This window comes from Sceloporus occidentalis, unplaced genomic scaffold (assembly GCF_023333645.1).
Source record: "Sceloporus occidentalis isolate IW3139 unplaced genomic scaffold, rSceOcc1.0.p SCAF_42, whole genome shotgun sequence".
Classification (NCBI taxonomy): domain Eukaryota; kingdom Metazoa; phylum Chordata; class Lepidosauria; order Squamata; family Phrynosomatidae; genus Sceloporus; species Sceloporus occidentalis.
The window spans coordinates 8,465,778-8,483,941 of record NW_028317022.1 but is presented as its reverse complement, the minus strand read 5'-3'; the positions used below and the strand labels follow the sequence as shown (position 1 = coordinate 8,483,941).

The 18,164-nt window shown below is 38.6% G+C and overlaps 1 protein-coding gene across 1 annotated transcript in view; it reads right to left on the bottom strand.

Annotated features, from left to right (window-relative positions):
• The window catches only part of LOC149289955 (cysteine-rich motor neuron 1 protein-like), a 309,795-nt gene that overhangs the window by 87,431 nt on the left and 204,200 nt on the right, over window positions 1-18,164 (bottom strand). Inside the window, exons 6-7 of the mRNA XM_089490169.1 lie at window positions 7,950-8,132; window positions 510-707 (exon numbers count right to left, since the gene is read on the bottom strand). Coding sequence (XP_089346295.1) covers window positions 510-707; window positions 7,950-8,132 — 381 coding nt within the window. The remainder of the gene's footprint in view (window positions 1-509; window positions 708-7,949; window positions 8,133-18,164) is intronic.

Genomic DNA, 18,164 nt, shown 5'->3' with positions numbered 1-18,164 from the left:
TGGGTGTGCGTTGATTCCTTGCTTTGTTGTATGCACAATTTATACACATAAGCAAAGTTATGACATTGTGCACAGATGATTTTCGCAGGGTTTCGTTGGGTACTCAAAGAAGTGGGACACCTTGCAGAAGAAGGCAAGCATAGGACACAAGGGCAAAGTCAAAGAATCTCCATACACATGAATGGAATCATAGTAGGGGCACTTACTATGGTGACTGACTCCACGATGTCATACCACAACTTCATGTCCAGCTTCTCCCATTTTATGGGTGTTCTACAATATCATATGCTGACTAAAAACATTCTTTTCAGGCACCAGTTTGCCTTAAAAAAAGTACTTTAGGTGTTTACAATTCACTAATCCTAAAGATAAATTGCTGTTATAGGAATGTGCACTCTAAGAGACGTTCCAAAATGGATTTAAAGGTTATAGAGTTTATCTACTATTAGTCCAAGAAGAGTGATATGAAGTTTGGGGAGAAACAACACCAACTGAAATCATATTCATACCTTCGCACACAGGGCAGCATTCTCCTGGAACCTTAACCGGCTTCAAGCAACTTTGCCCACATGCAGTGGCGACACAGTGTGGCTCCCCGTTAATGCACTGGCAGAAGGTGCAGTCATCTTCTCTCCAGCGGTCACCATGGCTTCTTATCTGTCCATTAGCATAACAACCGGCTGGATCACGCACAGGGTATACCGGATCTGTGAGACAGAACAGTAGCTTTTCTTATTGATTTGTATTATTTCCCAACACAGAAAAACATGACCCATTTTAAATAGCAGTAACAAAGTATCTACATTGCTAATTGTATATAATATAATAATTAGATATATTTCACCTATAAAAACCAGGACCACAACAAAATGGTCTTTGCTCAGAAAGACTGTGTAAAACAAATCTGAACAACAGAATCATTAATCAGCAAGTTCTAAAATCAGTCCCAATTAGCAGTGGCAGAATAGTCCTCTATATATTGATTAACCGCTAAATACCCCAAATACTAGCACTGTATTGGCATTCTCCAGTAAATTATCTTGAAGAATTCTGTGAAAATTCAATTATGCTGCCCATCCAAATTTTACGTTTTCTTCCTGTTAATAAATAAGACTTATAGTAGCATCTTACTTTTTAAAGCAGAGAAACAAAGACAAAATTTATATTACTGGGAAAGCAAGTGCAATAGCTTGTATGTAGAATGTACTGTAGCTTTAAATGTATATGCAACATATATACCGTATTTTCCGGCGTATAAGACGACTTTTTAACCCGTGAAAATCTTCTCAAAAGTCGGGGGTCGTCTTATACGCCGGGTACTGAAACTTACCGAGCCGGAGAATCACGATTCTCCACGAAGCCACGAATCTCTAGGGGAGGTGCGAGCGGAGAAGCCGCCTCCCCTGGGCCGGTCTTCAGGGCCGCGCCGAGGTAGGAGCAAGATCGTGATCTCCCCAGCTAGCCCTGATCAGCAGGCGCCCGATGAGCAGGGCTGGTTGGGGAGATCACGACCTCCCTCTAACTAGCCCAACATTAGGGAGCTCGAGGTCTGGAACTTCAGACCTCGGCTTCCGTGCTCCCTAATCACTATGCACCGGCTATTGATGCCGAGCGTGGGGATGACGTCATATCCCGGCGCTCGGCATCAATTGCCGGCGCTTAGTGATGAGGGAGCAGTAAAGCAGAGGTCTGAAATGACAGACCTCACGCTCCCACAACTGGATGGAAGATAGAAGATGAGAAAGGTAAGAGATGGGGAGAAAGGGGTGTAAGGTCAGTGTATGTGTATGGTCAGGTGTGTGTAAGAGCAGTGTAGGTATTTGTGTGTTTGTAAGCTGGTGTGTATGTATATATATATATATATATGGATATGTGTGTGTGTGTGCAAAGGCAGGGGTGTGTGGTGAGGGCAGTGTATAAATGTGTACCGTATGTATGGACAGGCGTATGTTAGTATGTGTAGATATATATATATATGTGTGTGTGTAAGGGCAGTGTATGTATGTATATGTCTGTGTATGGACAGGTGTGTGTAAGGGCAGTGTATGTGTATATGTGTGTTTGTAAGCTGGTGTGTACGTGTATATGTGTGTAAAAGAAGGGGTGTGTGAGGGCAGTGTATGTCTATACATGTGTGTGTGGACAGGCATATGTTAGGGAGAGGTGACCCACCCAATCCAAGCAAGCTTTGTATACAACAACCAGCCAATCACCGGTAAGGTACATCGCTTGCCGTGATTGGCTGGTTGTTGTATACTGGGTAGAGGGGTAGTCTTATACGGCGAGTATAGCCCAAACTCTATCTTTTAACTGGAAATGTTGGGGGTCGTCTTATACGCCCAGTCCTCTTATACGCCGGAAAATACGATACTAGTGTTGTGTTAATCAGCTGTTTCACTTGACACGGATTCACAGATTGTACACTGGTTAGTTTGCGGATCTTTTAAAAGCTGCTGCTCCACCTACTGTGCTGCATCTGACACGTATAACTTAATAAAGCAATGGGAAGATCATTCCTAACACACCCAAACTCTTCCCAGAAACGATTCTTTAATAATTTCAAATTTTATAGGTTATTGAAACAAAAAAAAGTTTCTTTAACCCCTTGATGACAATTGCCGGTCCGGGCACGTCACGGAAATTCAAGTCGATAACGACAAATGACGTGCCAGGACCGGCCTTTAAACGGGTGCAGAAAGCGATCTATTTTCACTTTCTGCACCGAAACGGCGTTGCTGTAATGCCTCGACCTCGAAGCATTCAGCAACGCCATTATCGGCACAAAGGGGCCATCTCTGGCCCCTCCCCGGGGCGTCAACATCCGCCATGTATGGCGGCGGACGCCCGTTTTAAAAGCATTTAAACTTAAATGGTGTCGCTGGAATGCCTCGATCAGGAGGCATCCAGCGACACCAAACACTTACCTGGGGATGGACTGTGACCGCTACGGAGAGCGGTCACAGCCGCAGCTGCCGGTGATCTTCGCCATCAGCACGATGGCGGCGGCCCGGGAAAAAAAAACAATAAAGACTAAAAAGTTCGCTAGACGGTCTCCAGACCCTCTAGAGAACTCTGGCTCCACTTGCAGGTTGAATATAGGTACTGCATTCAACCATGCAAGTCAATGGAGCTCAGCTTTCTAATCACAGTGTGATTAGAAAAAATTAATTAAAAATAAAATAAAATTAATAATAATTAGAAAAAAAATAGTAAAAAAACAGTAAAATGTAAAAATCATTTCCCACTGATGTCACTATCAGGGGAACCTTCAAGTTGAAAAAAAATGTTAAAAAAATTAAAAAAAAAGACAAAAAAAAATATATATATATATAAAAAATATATTTTTGTGAGCAAGTCCTAAAATTAGCATATTAGCTTAAAACAATTCTCGCATGGAAAGAGTTAAAATACTGGCATATTAAATGCCCATGGGGTGTCTACTTTTAAAAAATGTATGATTTGATGGGGTAAATTGAATTGGCCGGGTTCAACAAGGTCCCAATTAACACGGGGGGGAAGGATGGCCACACATCTAATTTCCAATTAGAAAAATGCACACGTACCAAATGTGGCCTTTTAGCTCCCCCCCAAAATGACAAACCCATGCATGTGGGGTATCACTGTACTCAGGAGATGTTGCTGAACACATATTGGGGTGTCGTGTGACAGCGGCATACACCAGGAGCTGTAAATTCATACATAAAGTAGGTGTGTGTGGGAAAAATACACACACAAAAATACTACTGCAAACTTTGAAAAAATGCTGGTGGTAAAATGTGTGCATGCAAAGAGTTAAAATACCCTGGTGTGTCTAGTTTTCAAAAATATATGGTTTTGTTGGGCACACTGAAATGGCCCGGCTCAAAGATGTACCAAATAGGACATGGGCAGTGGATCCCCAAAAGTGGATCCCCAAAAGTTCAACATTGAAAAATGTGCATGCCCCAAATGTGGCCCTTTTGCCCCCGAACAGCCAGGCAAAATCATTCATGTGGGGTATCACTGCGCTCAGGAGATGTTGCTGAACACATATTGGGGTGTTTTGTGATAGTGACATATACGAGAAATTTTTAATTCATACCTGAAGTAAAATGTGTGTGACAAAACAAATGCAAAAAAATGACTACCACAAAGTTTGACAAAGACTGGTGGTAGATATGGTGCATGGAAAGAGTTAAAATACTAGCATTTGAAATACCCTGGGGTGTCTAGTTTTCAAAAATATATGGCTTTATTGGGCACACTGAAATGGCCCGGCTCAAAGATGTACCAAATAGGGCATGGGCAGTGGATCCCCAAATGCCAAAGTTCAACATTGAAAAATGTGCATGCCCCAAATGTGGCCCTTTTGCCCCCAAACAGCCAGGCAAAATCATTCATGTGAGGTATCGCTGTACTCAGGAGATGTTGCTAAACACATATTGGGGTGTTTTATGATAGTGACATATACCAGAACCTGTTTATTCATACCTAAAGTAAAATGTGTGTGAAAAAACAAATGCAAAAAAATTAGTACCATAAAGTTTGTCAAAGGCTGATGGTAGAATACGTGCTTGGAAAGGGTTAAAATACCAGCATTTGGAATACCCTGGGCTGTCTAGTTTTCAAAAATATATGATTTGATGGGGTAAATTGCATTGGCCGGGTTCAAAGATACCCGAAATGGCACATGGGGGGAAGAATTACCAGATTTGGAAAAAATGGCTTTGAAATAGCAAAACGCTACCTGTACTTATTGCTCCATAACGTGCAGAAAAAAGCAAAAAAACATAAAAACATTGGGTATTTCTAAACTCAGGACAAATAGTAGAATCTATTTAGCAGGTTTTTTTATTACCTTTTGTAGACGAGTAAAAGATTTTTCAACTAAAAGTTAGAAACAGTCATTTTTTTCTAAATTTTTCACCATATTTTATACTTTTTTTAATAGTAAATAATATGATACAATCAAAACAATGTCATCTAAAGAAAGCCCTTCTTGTCCTGAAAAAAACAATATCTAATGTGTGTGGGTTCAGTAAACGGGAAAGAAGAAAATTACAGCTAAACACGAGCAGCGCAGAAATGTTAAAACGGCCATTGTCACGAAGGGTACAAAAAGTAAAATCAGCCTTTGTCACGAAGGGGTTAAAGATATCACTTAATGAAAGATTCAGAGGAAAAAATAACACTCTTCTTTTTCTCTTTTAGCCTATACCATTTTGTCAAATATTCTTTCAAGCACGTCTCATGTCCATGCTAATGGATTTGGAAATACCGGCTCATTAGAGGATCCATTTTCTGCCATTTGCAAATTTTCCTTTTGGAAATTGAAACTCCTAAACATTAAATTGGTCCTCAATGACAGGACAGAAATCTTTTCTGACAGTATACTGAGAGACAGATGCCGAAAGATACAATAGGAGGTGTGAGACTTACACATGTGTATCCATATTTTTAACATTCTAAAACACAAGGTTTTATTTGTTAAAGATAATTCATTTAAATGGAATATTTATTTTCCATTAATTGGAAGCTATTATACAGTATTTCTCTCACGGGGGGAGTGTGGAGGATAGCTTAACGTCTTAACTCTCTGATATGGATATGTATTAAGTGTGTCCAGCTCAGCCCTTCTTGCAGGAGAAGCTCGCCTGGGTTATAATTTACTGTGATAGCAGTCAGCTGGAACGTTCAATTATTCTGCAAACTCCCACTATAGTGATATACCCTATAGTAATTATTATTGATGTTGGTAACCCAGTATGTGTAACAGGCTTCACATCACCAGCAACCACCCGGGGCAATGTAAAAGCAGAGGCATGCTCAGATTCCTGGAGCTCTGGACTAGACATAGTCATTCAGTGACTTCTACGGAGGTGAGGCTTCAAGAAGAATTTGTCTACGACAAACAACTAGAAACTCATCAATATTGGGAACACAGTTTAAAAAAACACAACTGCTGTTCCACCAACTCTAGTGAACTTAACATTTTATATCTAAATGCAACACTGGAAACAGTAAGATATACTGTATAGGTAATGACAGCAGAAAGAACTAATTGGCCCACATTAGTCTGCACATATTTTGCTCACTATTGCAATTATCAATTGTTTCGTATAGATTTATGCAAAAACCCAAGCTTTCTTGAATTCCTTTTCTGTCCTACGTCCACTGGAATGCTAATTTATCATGTGACACAAAAGAAGACACTGATATGTTGTTGCCAGATTTATTTGTTTAATATGCTAAAGAGATCAATTAACGTTTTGTAGAATAACCCCTTTAACACTACCGATTATTACTGTTATTTCCGCACTGTTTGAGCTGTTTCTATGAATCGCAACAAAATTGTTGGCATCATTTTACAAGTACACAGTGATCACATGTAATACTATTTATTTTTTGTGAATGCTTTAAAGTTGTGTTACAGCTAAAATTGTGTTTTACCTCAGGTTCTCTGCACCTTTACTTTCCCAGACATGCAATGTACGGTTTTATTGGCCTGCTAAATAGATTTTATCTGGGTTTGTTTTACTTGGGAATAAAATATATTGCAAGCTTTAGATCAACCGTTAAAGAAATGCTATTATTTGGCAGTGTGTGGGAAGAACAGGCTTCACCCCCCTGTGTAATGACCCCACACAAGGCTATTACTTTTCTGTTTGAATGCATGAATGGCTCAGCAAACGGCACCAGTTATGTCAGATGCTGTAAGCAGATGTTTGAGACAGATGTGTGGCATCTCCAGCTATGGGATGGAAGTGAGCATGTATGCAATCAGACAGATATGCACACTACAAACACATATTCAAGGTGAACGAGTCATGAAGACAATTCAGAGTCCCTTGTGCCCTGGAATCCGCATGTCAATTACTGGACCCGTCTGTTCGGTATTTCCATACAGTTTTACACTGGTAAAAAAAAAACCCCTTTTTTGGCTGGTTTTGATGACGATCTGGCACCTTTCCCAACCTTCTGAACCGTAAGCAGCTCTTACCATTAAAAATTGGCAAAATAGATGTTTTTTCTACGGACACAGTTGAAAAAGCATGAGTTAGTATATAGAGGAGAGACATAAACATGTGAGTGATTTATAATGATTTTTCATTAAATTGAATCAGTCACAAAAACCCTGTCAGGGGGTTTGAGCCAGCCACCCTGCCTGTGGTAGTTAGTCCACCTATTAATAGGTCACCAGCTGGCTTTTTGGGTTACAGGCCTCCCATGGACATATTATACCTGTCTACTTCTACATCACCTGTGGCTGGGTATGGCAGCCAAGGGCTTATAATACCTGGGTATTCTCCTAGCTCTGTGCTATGTGAGTATTTTGTTCATGGCCTTGTTTGTATCATGAGAATTGCTGTATTATTTGGATGTTATTTGGATTTTGACCCTTGGCTTGGGCACTGAACCTGGTTTACCTCATTGTACTGTGATTGAGTTGGGTCATCTAGACTTCCCCGTGGGAATTCATGGCAAATGAGATTGTTAAAGCACATCAAGCAGACGTGCCGGCAGGTCCCCTGCAGCGCTGCGGGGGATCTGTATCCTAACCCTGCTGCCTGCCCGGCGCCCAGAACTGCATGTCCCGGGCGTCGGGTGATATGAATTGCGCATTCCTGCGCTAGACCCCGAATATAGGCCGCACCCCCACTTTAAACTCTTAAAGTGGGGGGAAAAGGTGCGGCCTATATTCGGGCAAATGCGGTATATATATATATATATATATAGCATTAAACACCATTACATAGACTTATTAAATGTATTGAACTGTAAAATAAAAAGCAACAGATTTGCTCTAAATAACTCCCTTTTCCTTCTGCCCCCATAACTGCCGTGCAATGCTACTAGTGTGTCACAAAGATAAGTTTTCAATCTTAAAAGAATCTGTTATATTCTCTGCTCCAAAAAGTAACTGTGCAGAAAAGAGAAACAGAATTTTCTAATATTGTACATAAAATTACCTTCGCAAACAGGACAGCACTCTCCTTCTGGAACATAGTAGCGGTCACAGTGCAACTCTCCGCACTGTGCTAAGAAGCAGATGGACACACCTCCTTGACATCGACAAAATCGGCATGCGTCCATGCGGAACATGTCCCCATCATAATACTCCACATTGTTAAATATGCATGCTGGTTTTGTTTCTAAAATAAGAACATAAAAAAGAAAAAAATGTTCAGTGCTAGTGAATAACTGTAGTCTTATTGACCAGTTTAGTCATGTAAGAAGATGTTTGTTTTTTTTCCAGAACAATTAGTTCCTACTGAGTTGAGGGAAAATTTAGATACTTCAATATACATCATGTAGGGCCAACTCTGGGGGTTCCTCCAGCAAAAGGAGTTGCATTATAGATAATTAAATGTATGAAATTAAATAACATTTCATCCATTTAACAATGTATTATATAAATGCCACCAAAAGGTACATCCTATATTCAGGTTTTCATAAAAGTATTAATTATAATAAAAGCTGTGCAAGTGACAGGTCTCCTTTAAAGTTTAGCTTGGAATGGTTGATTATTCAGAACATCTAGAAAGGATTAGTTCCCCCTGTAGGCTGCAGTCATAATGGTGAGATTAATCATCTCAACTCACCAACAAATCATTTTTTTTTGTAAATAAATGCAAATTTTCGAGCTTTAAATCTAATTCCTCAAGAGACCAGGTCTGTCTGTGGCCAAACATGAGGTTTGTAAGAAAGTGCTGGATGAGCTGCATGCAGAGATCAATTGGAACCACTCTCTCATTCATCAAGAATCTCCCCAAGTGATAGATCTCTCCAGCAGTATGGAGCTTTACAAAGCAGAGCAACTAGTCATAGAACATCATAGCCCACAGCCATCAATCCTGTAGCCCATACCATGTGAATGAGCACTGCCTTGGATATGTGAGCCAGGGAGTTTTCTTGCCGACAGCAAGCATAATTGGGCTCAAATATTGATTGGGGGGGGAATGAAGTAGCCTGGGAATCTTATTTTATGTAGTATGCTTGTTTGTAAACCAAAAAACATTTGAAAATAGCAGTAAAACACCTGAATATTTATTGTATATACTTCTCTTCAAAATTAAGATGCAATCATAGAAATAGAAGGCTCAGATAAAGTACAAAGAAATAGCAAAATAGATAATTCAATAATTCAGGTAATTCTCTTCTTGTCTCAAATCCCCCAGTATAAGGCATATGTGTCATATGAGTTATTGTCCTATTTACACTTCTGTCCTCAAGCAAGCAGCTCACAAGTGACAAGCATTATACTTGACTGATACATAAACCAGCAGAATTAATCTTCTAACGGCAACTCAGTTAAAGTAGTGCTGAGGTGACAAAAAGTGTTTCTGATTTATCAAGACTTACAGAGTAACATTTATCAATCTTGAATGAAGATGTTATGGCTTTTGTTATTACTGGAATACTGTAGGAACGGGTACTGTGCAAAGGGTGCATACAATAAATTAGTGTTACCAAATGCTTTTCAGCGATATTGGAAAATGAGTCTGTCATTTTTCTCAAATTCAGTAAAACTGATATATTACTTAAAAGCAATATCCAATAAAATATATTAATTGGTGCTGACGTTTATAGGAATATTTATTACGTCAAATTATTTTTATACCATAAAAAAGCAAAAGATCGAGATCAGGTGATTTTTCCCTAAGACATCTCATTACTATAATATAATATGTAGGTATTCAACAGCTATTTCAATTCAGCTGGGCAGATCATTTGCTTCTATTTTGGATATTCTCTCTACAATTGAATTTGCAAACTCTGACCTGTGCCCTGGATGCCTTCTGCCTTCCCTGACATATATATCTTCAACTTAACCGATATACTGTTTCAGTACAAGTTGCACAAGTCCTCCTTACCTCTGTCCTGTCTAGTCGATGGGGAAAAGGAAAACTGGACACATTCTTAAAAGACACTTAAGTCTCCTCTATTTCTTGCATGCAGTAACATCATCCATACCTAATAATTTTTAAACTGTTTGCAATGCTCCTCAGGTTACTAAAATAATATTCATTCATATACTCATTCATATTTTGTCTCATTCTTTCTTTGGCTTTTCATGTCTTTTTTGGTTAAAATAAATCTGTGCAGTAGATCTTGAAATAGAAAATCATACTCTAATGCCCTATCATTCTCCATTTGTCTTCAATAGTTCCCCAAAGATTCAGCAGTTGGTATCATGGAACACAATACATCAGCTAGAATCTAAGAATGCCAGGCTTCCCGCATATAATTCTGGATTGTTGTGTATATTCATGAGGCTCCTACAGAGAACACTCCCTTTTCGGGACTGTCACCGCACTGTAACATGGTCAGCGGGGAGGAAAAGATCAGAGACTTGCCAAATCCATCACTGTTACACATAGTGCCAGACAACAGCATACAAATCTGGCAATTAAGCATAAATTGCAGATGAAAACATGGGGAAAAAAACAACCACCTTGTCAGTTCTCAACGGTATCCAGTGAGTCTGTCAGCTTTTTCTTTTCTAACTGGGTTACAGCTGCCTCCCTCTCAACACTTTTATAACAAGAACTCTCATCGCACCCTGCTGGTATTCTGTCTCATGGGATATTCATGGGTGTCTAGATTTATTTTACAGATTTTTTGAAAAAAGGAAATTGCTAACCAAAATGATACAGCTACCAAATACTTAGTAAATGGATAGGCCAACTGGTCTGGATGAGGATTGGAGTTCAACAGTAGACAATAAACAGGGATGCATGGAATTTTACAATAAAAACTTGCAAAAATAGCTTAAAAAATCTGCATGATAACAAAAAATGCCACTTTGCTGAGAATTTGCCACCTTGATTCCTTGCATGACTTCCTGCTTTTGTACAGAGTGAAATATCAACTGTAAGTAAATTCGCTAAAAAAAGGGGACAACGGGTTCTCCCTTTTGTGACAATGTTATATCAAGGTTATCCAATGCCATTATGAGACAATCGCGCAGAGCAGCAATCCAGCTTTGCCAAAAGTTTAATATCATTGCAAAATAGTTAATACATTGGAGCGATCCCAGTTCAATTTTTCATTGCGTCTATGACATCTTCAAAAATTACATGCACTCAGGTGCATTAACTAAAAGTCGAAATACACGGCTGCTGGGCTTTTAGTAGGTTTTCCAATTTAACAGTTCAAGGGCTAGATCTATGTGTGTTTGCGGCTTAGTGATGTTTTACAAATTCCTGTTACACAATGGGTTAATCCAAAATCTTCCACAGCACTGTTATCCTAGAAGTTCACTAACAGCAAACTTGACATTAAACGCTAGAGGGTTTTACAGATTGAGAAGTCATTGCTTTTAACTGGCTTCGACTCAGTAGGAGACTACATCGCCATAGAATTCTCTATACCTCTGGCTTGAAAGAATCATTATGTATGGGTTCTTAGCTGGAATCAGTAGCACCTGACCTATCAAAATAGCTTGCAAAGTGTACTTGCCGAAATTAACAAATGGCTTTAAAGGTCTGAGATTTTTTTAATACAACTAATTGGCCATCATGGCTGGCTGTGCGCCTCCAATTCTAGGTAGCAGCTGTAACTGGGTAAGGGGGCAACACAAATAAGATCAATCTGATCACACATACATACCTGCTTGTCAGGGAATAACATCTACCTAACAAGTATTTTTGAAAGTATCAGTTGAACCATTTAGATATTTAATTATTTTTTTTACTATTAATAAAAAGTCTCTGCACATATACCACACATACCTTAGTTCTCAGGTATATACGTGTGCGGTGCGGTTTTGCGTATACAAAATACAAAGGAAGTTCTGTTTTTTCTTTTCCCCCTTATTTTACACTGGAATAATACCATACACATTTCACAGATACTGTACAAAAAACATTATTGTGCCGAGGTCTGCTTTCCCAGCTGTAGTCAGTGTTACATTGACTGCCTCTATTTTGCACTATGGCAGTAACATACTAAACCAGTGGACTGAGTAATACCAAAATAATTGACTCTCCTTTTCTTTTGGAGTGTCCCTATTGTCTGTATTGAGGGCATTTGTTCGTAACCATGGTACATGAAATAAAAAAACAAAAGGTAAAATAAAAAATAAAAAACACAACTGATGAGACTTTTTTGAGCTCCTAGAATAGAAAAACATCAAAGAAGGGAAGAGGATAGAGAGGTCTCTCCTAAGACAGACAATATATGCTGGATTTCTCTACTTGACGTAATAGGAAAAATAGATACAGTAGTACTCAAGTGAAGACTGAAATTTTGTAGGAAAACATGTATGGTCACATAAGCTTTTCAGAGTTGTCTGATGTCACAAAAGCTTATGTGACTCTACTTGAAGGTAACTTGGCGGCATTTAATTGTTTCATGCTAAATAATGCACTAAATGTTGACGTCCAAATGGAGAAGCCAGGTATCTAAACGAGTTGGCTGAAAGACAGGTGCAGCGAAGCAAGAGTACTTTGCTCTACCGCTTCTAGGATTATTTATCATACCTAAATATTCCCTTCTGTGGCTGGTTTCCTAAACACTTTATGCCGTAGCTGAAAGGTAAGACATGTCAATGGTACTACACATCTCTCGAAACCCTTCAGCCAGCAGTGTTTAAGAGAACCACCAAAACGTTAGTAGCGTTATCTCAAGGAGGCTGTCCTGTCACTCAGAGCTCATGGTTAGCATTAAATTGGCAGCCTAGAGGCACATACAACCACAGAGGCACCCGCTTCTCCTGTGAAAACGTTTCATAATCATTGGTATAGGATCCTGTTTCACCATTAATCATGAGATGAATCCAAGCACAGCCGTAGCCGGTGAAAATGGAGTGAAATTACATTTTGAATGTACATTAAAATGACTGCAATTTGCTACATGACAGCTAGGACGTGATATTAACTAAAAACTACAGATTGCAGTTTAGCATGCTTTATGCACCCTACAACGCTTAAAAATAGCATTCAAAAGATTCTAAAGCAGGGGCAAATTATTTTTGTAAAGCTCATTTTGAATATATCTAAGTGATGTGACAACTTGTACCACTATTGTAAGATATAACATCACATTTTTCTGGAAAGTATATGGATTGCAGACAGCTTTAAACATATTCATAGAGTTAAAAATGTCATGTCTATTGAATTTGAAAATTATTTTCAGGCTGCATTCTTTCAGTGCTAAAAGGAGAGAACGGGGCACAATAAGGATCAATACACCCAAAAAACAAATATTAGTAGAAAAAATAATATGATTATTATTTATGGATTTATATAGCGCCATCATATTCTTCAGCGATGTACAATGAGTAAACAGGACATAACCTGGACTTACAGAAACAAAAGGTGAGGAGGGTTCTGCTCAAACAAGCTCACAACTTAAAGGGAGGTGGAGGTGTATCACATAAGAGGTTTTGGAGTCAGTAGTAACACAGGCAGCGAGTATGTGGAGTAGGGATGATTATTGCACCATTGATGGAGACTGTGAAAGGAATTTGAGCTTTGGAAGGAGAGAACATAAAATGTTTGGTTTTCGAGAGATTGAGTTTTCAAAAAGCAGACATCCAGTTAGAAATAGAGGTGAGGCAATCAGTGACATGATCATTGGGGTAAGGAGAGAGGTCAAAGGGAAGAAAAAGTAGTAATCAGAGTGTCATCAGCATACAGGTACTGTAAGCCCAAGGACAACTAGGTTTGCCAATGGAGGCAGAGTAAAGTGCGAACAGAAGTGGCCCTAGAACTGGGTCTTAGGGTACACCAACTGAGAGGGGAAGCAGAGGGCATGAAAACACTGAAAAGTGTAATCAGAGAGGTGGAATAAAAACTAGAAAAGATCAGTGTCTCAGGAAACCAAGAACTGAAGAGTTTGGAAGAGAAGAGGGTGACCCAACGTGTTAAATGTGACATAAAGGCCCAGAAAGATTACCAAAGAGTAATGGCCTTTTGGAATTAGCATCAAGCAAATTGTTGGTCATTTTAGTAAGAGCAGTCTTAGTACAGAACAGAGAGCCCAATGCACATTTGATTAAATAATCATTTCAGTTAGATTAAGATGCCAGCTAGTTCCAACTAACATAGCAATTTATCATATGTTGGACCTTCTCAGAGATGCTGTGTTGAAGGACCCTAAATATCCATATTGGGGATGCAGCATGCAACAGGTATGCTGGAAAAGTTGCGACAGGAAATGTGTAGAATCAAAAGGTAAGTAGGCATAATTTAACACTTATCAACAGGACAATAAAAATAATGTCCCTTAAGACCAAATGCCATACTCGGAGGATCCAGGGCAAATTCCGTATGTTCCCAGCTATTCAAAGAGCTCAGTTTTTCAGAATTTTCCACACCACTCTGGCAGCCAAGGTTATTATTAATAACTTGATATTGTAAAATTATGGACAATTAAAATAATCAAAACTCGCTTTTGATTTTGTCATTGTCAGAGGCATGAGCACACACTTCTCTCCTACAAGCTTTGGGGTCAAGGACAATTGCTCCTTTTACCTCTCCACCTTAAACTTCCCTCACAGTACTTAGAACAAGAAGACGGTTTATTAAGTAACTCAATAAAATACAGGAACAAAGACAAATTCATAGCACAACCTTAACAGAGAAGCAAAGAAAGTACAGTAAATCTTTATAAGTCTCAAGATTGGTCCCAAAACCCTGTAGTTGTCTAATAGCTGTTTAAATATCATACTGACTTATAATGTAGCAATAATGTGCCTCTTTTCCCCGTAATGCCAAGGATATGTCATGCAATTATTCTGGCATTGCTGTGTTCACAGGTTCTGCCAAGAACATGATTTATGACATCTCTTTTTGGAGCCAGAAATTCCAGTACGTTTTACGCCATGTTTGTCGGCTGCACTCACAAATGTACATTTAACGGGGCCATTAGCGATGATCTGCCTATTTAAGCTTTTATCTTGAAAAAAAGTTGGATGCTATGTGATCTTATTTTTTATAATCTGCAGATTTACCAATACATTGTGCACTCCTCAGAGATTTGTCGCAAAATCCAGGACACTCCTAACAACCAGGCTTAGTAGGCCGCCCCGATCATCAGACATTTCTGCTGTCAGATTGTATATTTATATGACTACAGGGCTGGACTGGCCATCCAGCAAACTGGACAGGTGCCAGATGTTGTGGGCAGTGTTCCCTCTAAGCTGTGGCGCTTGTGTGCGCGCACATAGCTTTTTTAGAGAGTGCACATGTCCAAAAATTGTCCCAAAAAAAGAAAAAAATTATAATTTTTTTGAAACTTTATGCGGCGCGGATATTGTGCGCACAAAATTTTTGCTCTGTGAAACTTTTTGCACAGGAGAAATTTTCTGCGCATGCCAACTAAGAAAAATTAGATGGAACATTGGTTGTGGGTCAATTACCTTTAAGCTTTGTATGCAGCCATTGACTGGATAGATGCGTCATTTACTGGCAGCTGGCCTTAAAGTGCCAGGGTTACTTTTTTTTTCTTCCACAGTCTGGCCCTGTAGCCAAATAGCTTGACAAATGCCATATGGTTGTTGATACAAAAAGTCTTAACAAAAAAACAAAAAGTCTTTATGCCACATTTATCTTTTTTTATGACAAGTCCACTTTAAGTGGATAACCAGAGATATCTGCAAAGACTTCACTTGTTATTTGCTTTTCTGAAGAACAAGTGAATCACACGCCATTCAAAAACCAGATCCTGCAAATGATAGCTTACATCACATATTCTTATCTTGTTCTTATATGCTGTCGTTCTCATCATTACAGGTATTGTGCATTCAGCTCTTTTTAAACGTCTCAAAGATTGAAACATAAGAAAAAAAGGATGTACTGGGTCGAACTGTTCTTGCATCTAGGAAATGATTCAGATGGAACTCACGTCATAGAGCAAGCAAACATTACTTGGGATTTATACCCAAGCCACCCGTCAGGTGAAATAAAGAGTTCTATTCACTGTGCACACGCAGAGCTGCCCTTCCGTTTTAGATATTGTCTAAAGCAATATGCCAATTACCCCTCTGCTGCACAAAACTACCTCCTTTCTATCCAGCTCAATAACCGCATTGTTATTGTAAAGAACCTGGATGTTAGTTAATAGCTGTCATGATTTACAAGACAAACTAAATGAAATTGGAAATCTGTGTCAATGTTAAATGTTTTAATTGTTTGGTCCAAAGGGAAACAGATTGGATTTTTTCGCCGTCCACTTAACATAGGAATCGTCTTTTGTTACAGGAATAGCAAACACGACATAAAAGCAGTTGTTATAAATTGATTTATTTTTTTTTAGAAACTAAAAAAAGGAACCACTGCAACTGCTGCTTTTTAAAGATGCTTTTTTTAAACTTCTATTGACTATCCAGATATCAAGTCACAACAGCCACAGTTTCGAAACATCAGGTAAACCTCACAAAGTCAGTTTTTTTTTTCCACAACACGCATTTGGACTAGCAAAAAACCTTAACTCGCATACACTCACCTGCAAAACAGTAAGAGTGATGCAAGCTGAAAAAAGCTAAAACATGCGGAGGCATTCCTTATTAAAACATAATTTATTTATTTTTTAAACTTATTTAACAACAATAAAATAAATTATAGAAAAAAAAAAGAAAAAGCAGGTACCAGGCAGTACAGAGCCCAACTGTAGTAAGCTTTACCACCCGTTACGTGCTCAGTGGATAGCATACCCTATGGGAGGCACAACTCCAACCTGTGCTTATCTCACCTCCTACCCACTGGGGTATGGTAAGATTTCCATAAAAGTCTTTAGGCATAGACCCAATCCTGTTAATGTGTTAAACATAAACAAATACATTTAAAAAAAAAATTATGCTTATGTTTTAATTTACCACATTTCGGCTAGTAAGTAACAAAGCACAACATTCATGAATAAGTTTATCTTCTCACCTCGCTCTCAGCAATGATGTTGTTTTATCTTCTGTGGGTTTACATCTTGGTTTTACAGTTTTAACATTATATTGAGACACTGCTGACTAAAGGTGTACTGGATGCTGTTGAAACATACCTTAAGGCCTATACTGGAGAACAGTTTTATCAGTGTATTACTGTTTTACAACACATTCTGTCTTAAAGCTGCAATTTACACATTTTCAATTAGATTTTTCATTTTGTTCCCATTTTTCAACAAACAAGGTAGATAAGCAATTTTGTTGTTGATTGTGTTGGCACTTGGATGTTTTTCTCCTATGTGATATTGTACAATAAATGTATTCTTTAAAAAAAAATGCTGATTTGGAGGTTCAGGCTCTTGAATTTTGCTGCCATGTACTCCAAATAGAGTACATGGAGTACAAGTGAAACTTTTGGACACCTACAGAAGCTTCTTTTGTAATACACAAATAAAACAGTTGGGTACTTTTTTGGGTTATTTCAACTATTTTTTATTTTTTCAGACAATTACTCAAACTGATAGAAGGAAAAACACTCATATTGTTCTTATATATTTTCAGAGTGCTGTTTACTTAGCTAAACTAAGCTACTTGACATACCATCATAGAGTAATAGAAGTCCTGAGAAAATAGTTACAAGCCTATAAAGCCCTATAAAAGTTGCTTAGGTTTTCCCAATAATCTTGAATATTGCATTGTGCAGATCAACAGCGTAATTAAGGATCTCTGGGACGTAGAGGGAGAGAAACGATTATGCTAACACATAACATCTTTCACTTGTTATCGTCTATATTGTCTCAATTTGCCAAATAAACGAACCTAATAATTAAATATACATGGGATTAAAAGATCCACATTTTAATGTGGTTTGTGGAAGTTCCTTTGCCCCTTACATATCCCAACCTCCAGATATTTTCCAGACAGGAGATGTGTTCAGCCAAAGACATCTCTTTGCACATGATATACCAGAAGTCAGCTCTAGTGCTGGCAAATGCTGTGGTTGGGGGGTCTATTCAGACCCCCGTGCACATAATTTCAAAGAGAATGCTTTCATAACACTGACTGGCTACTTCAAGCAACCAATCCGTGGCAGGGATCGTTGGAACCACAGTGGAGGGCTTCTGCAGGTTTCACTTTCAACTTCTACTTCTGGTTACCCATAAAGTACTGTAATATGTATTCTTCTTTGTCAAGGATGTTAAACTGTCCCTTTAAGTAGATGTCTACAAAGCATTTTGCTCTGTTTCTAATGTATGATTCACATACACTGCATCTGCCATAGCCCATATTGCTGAAATTATCA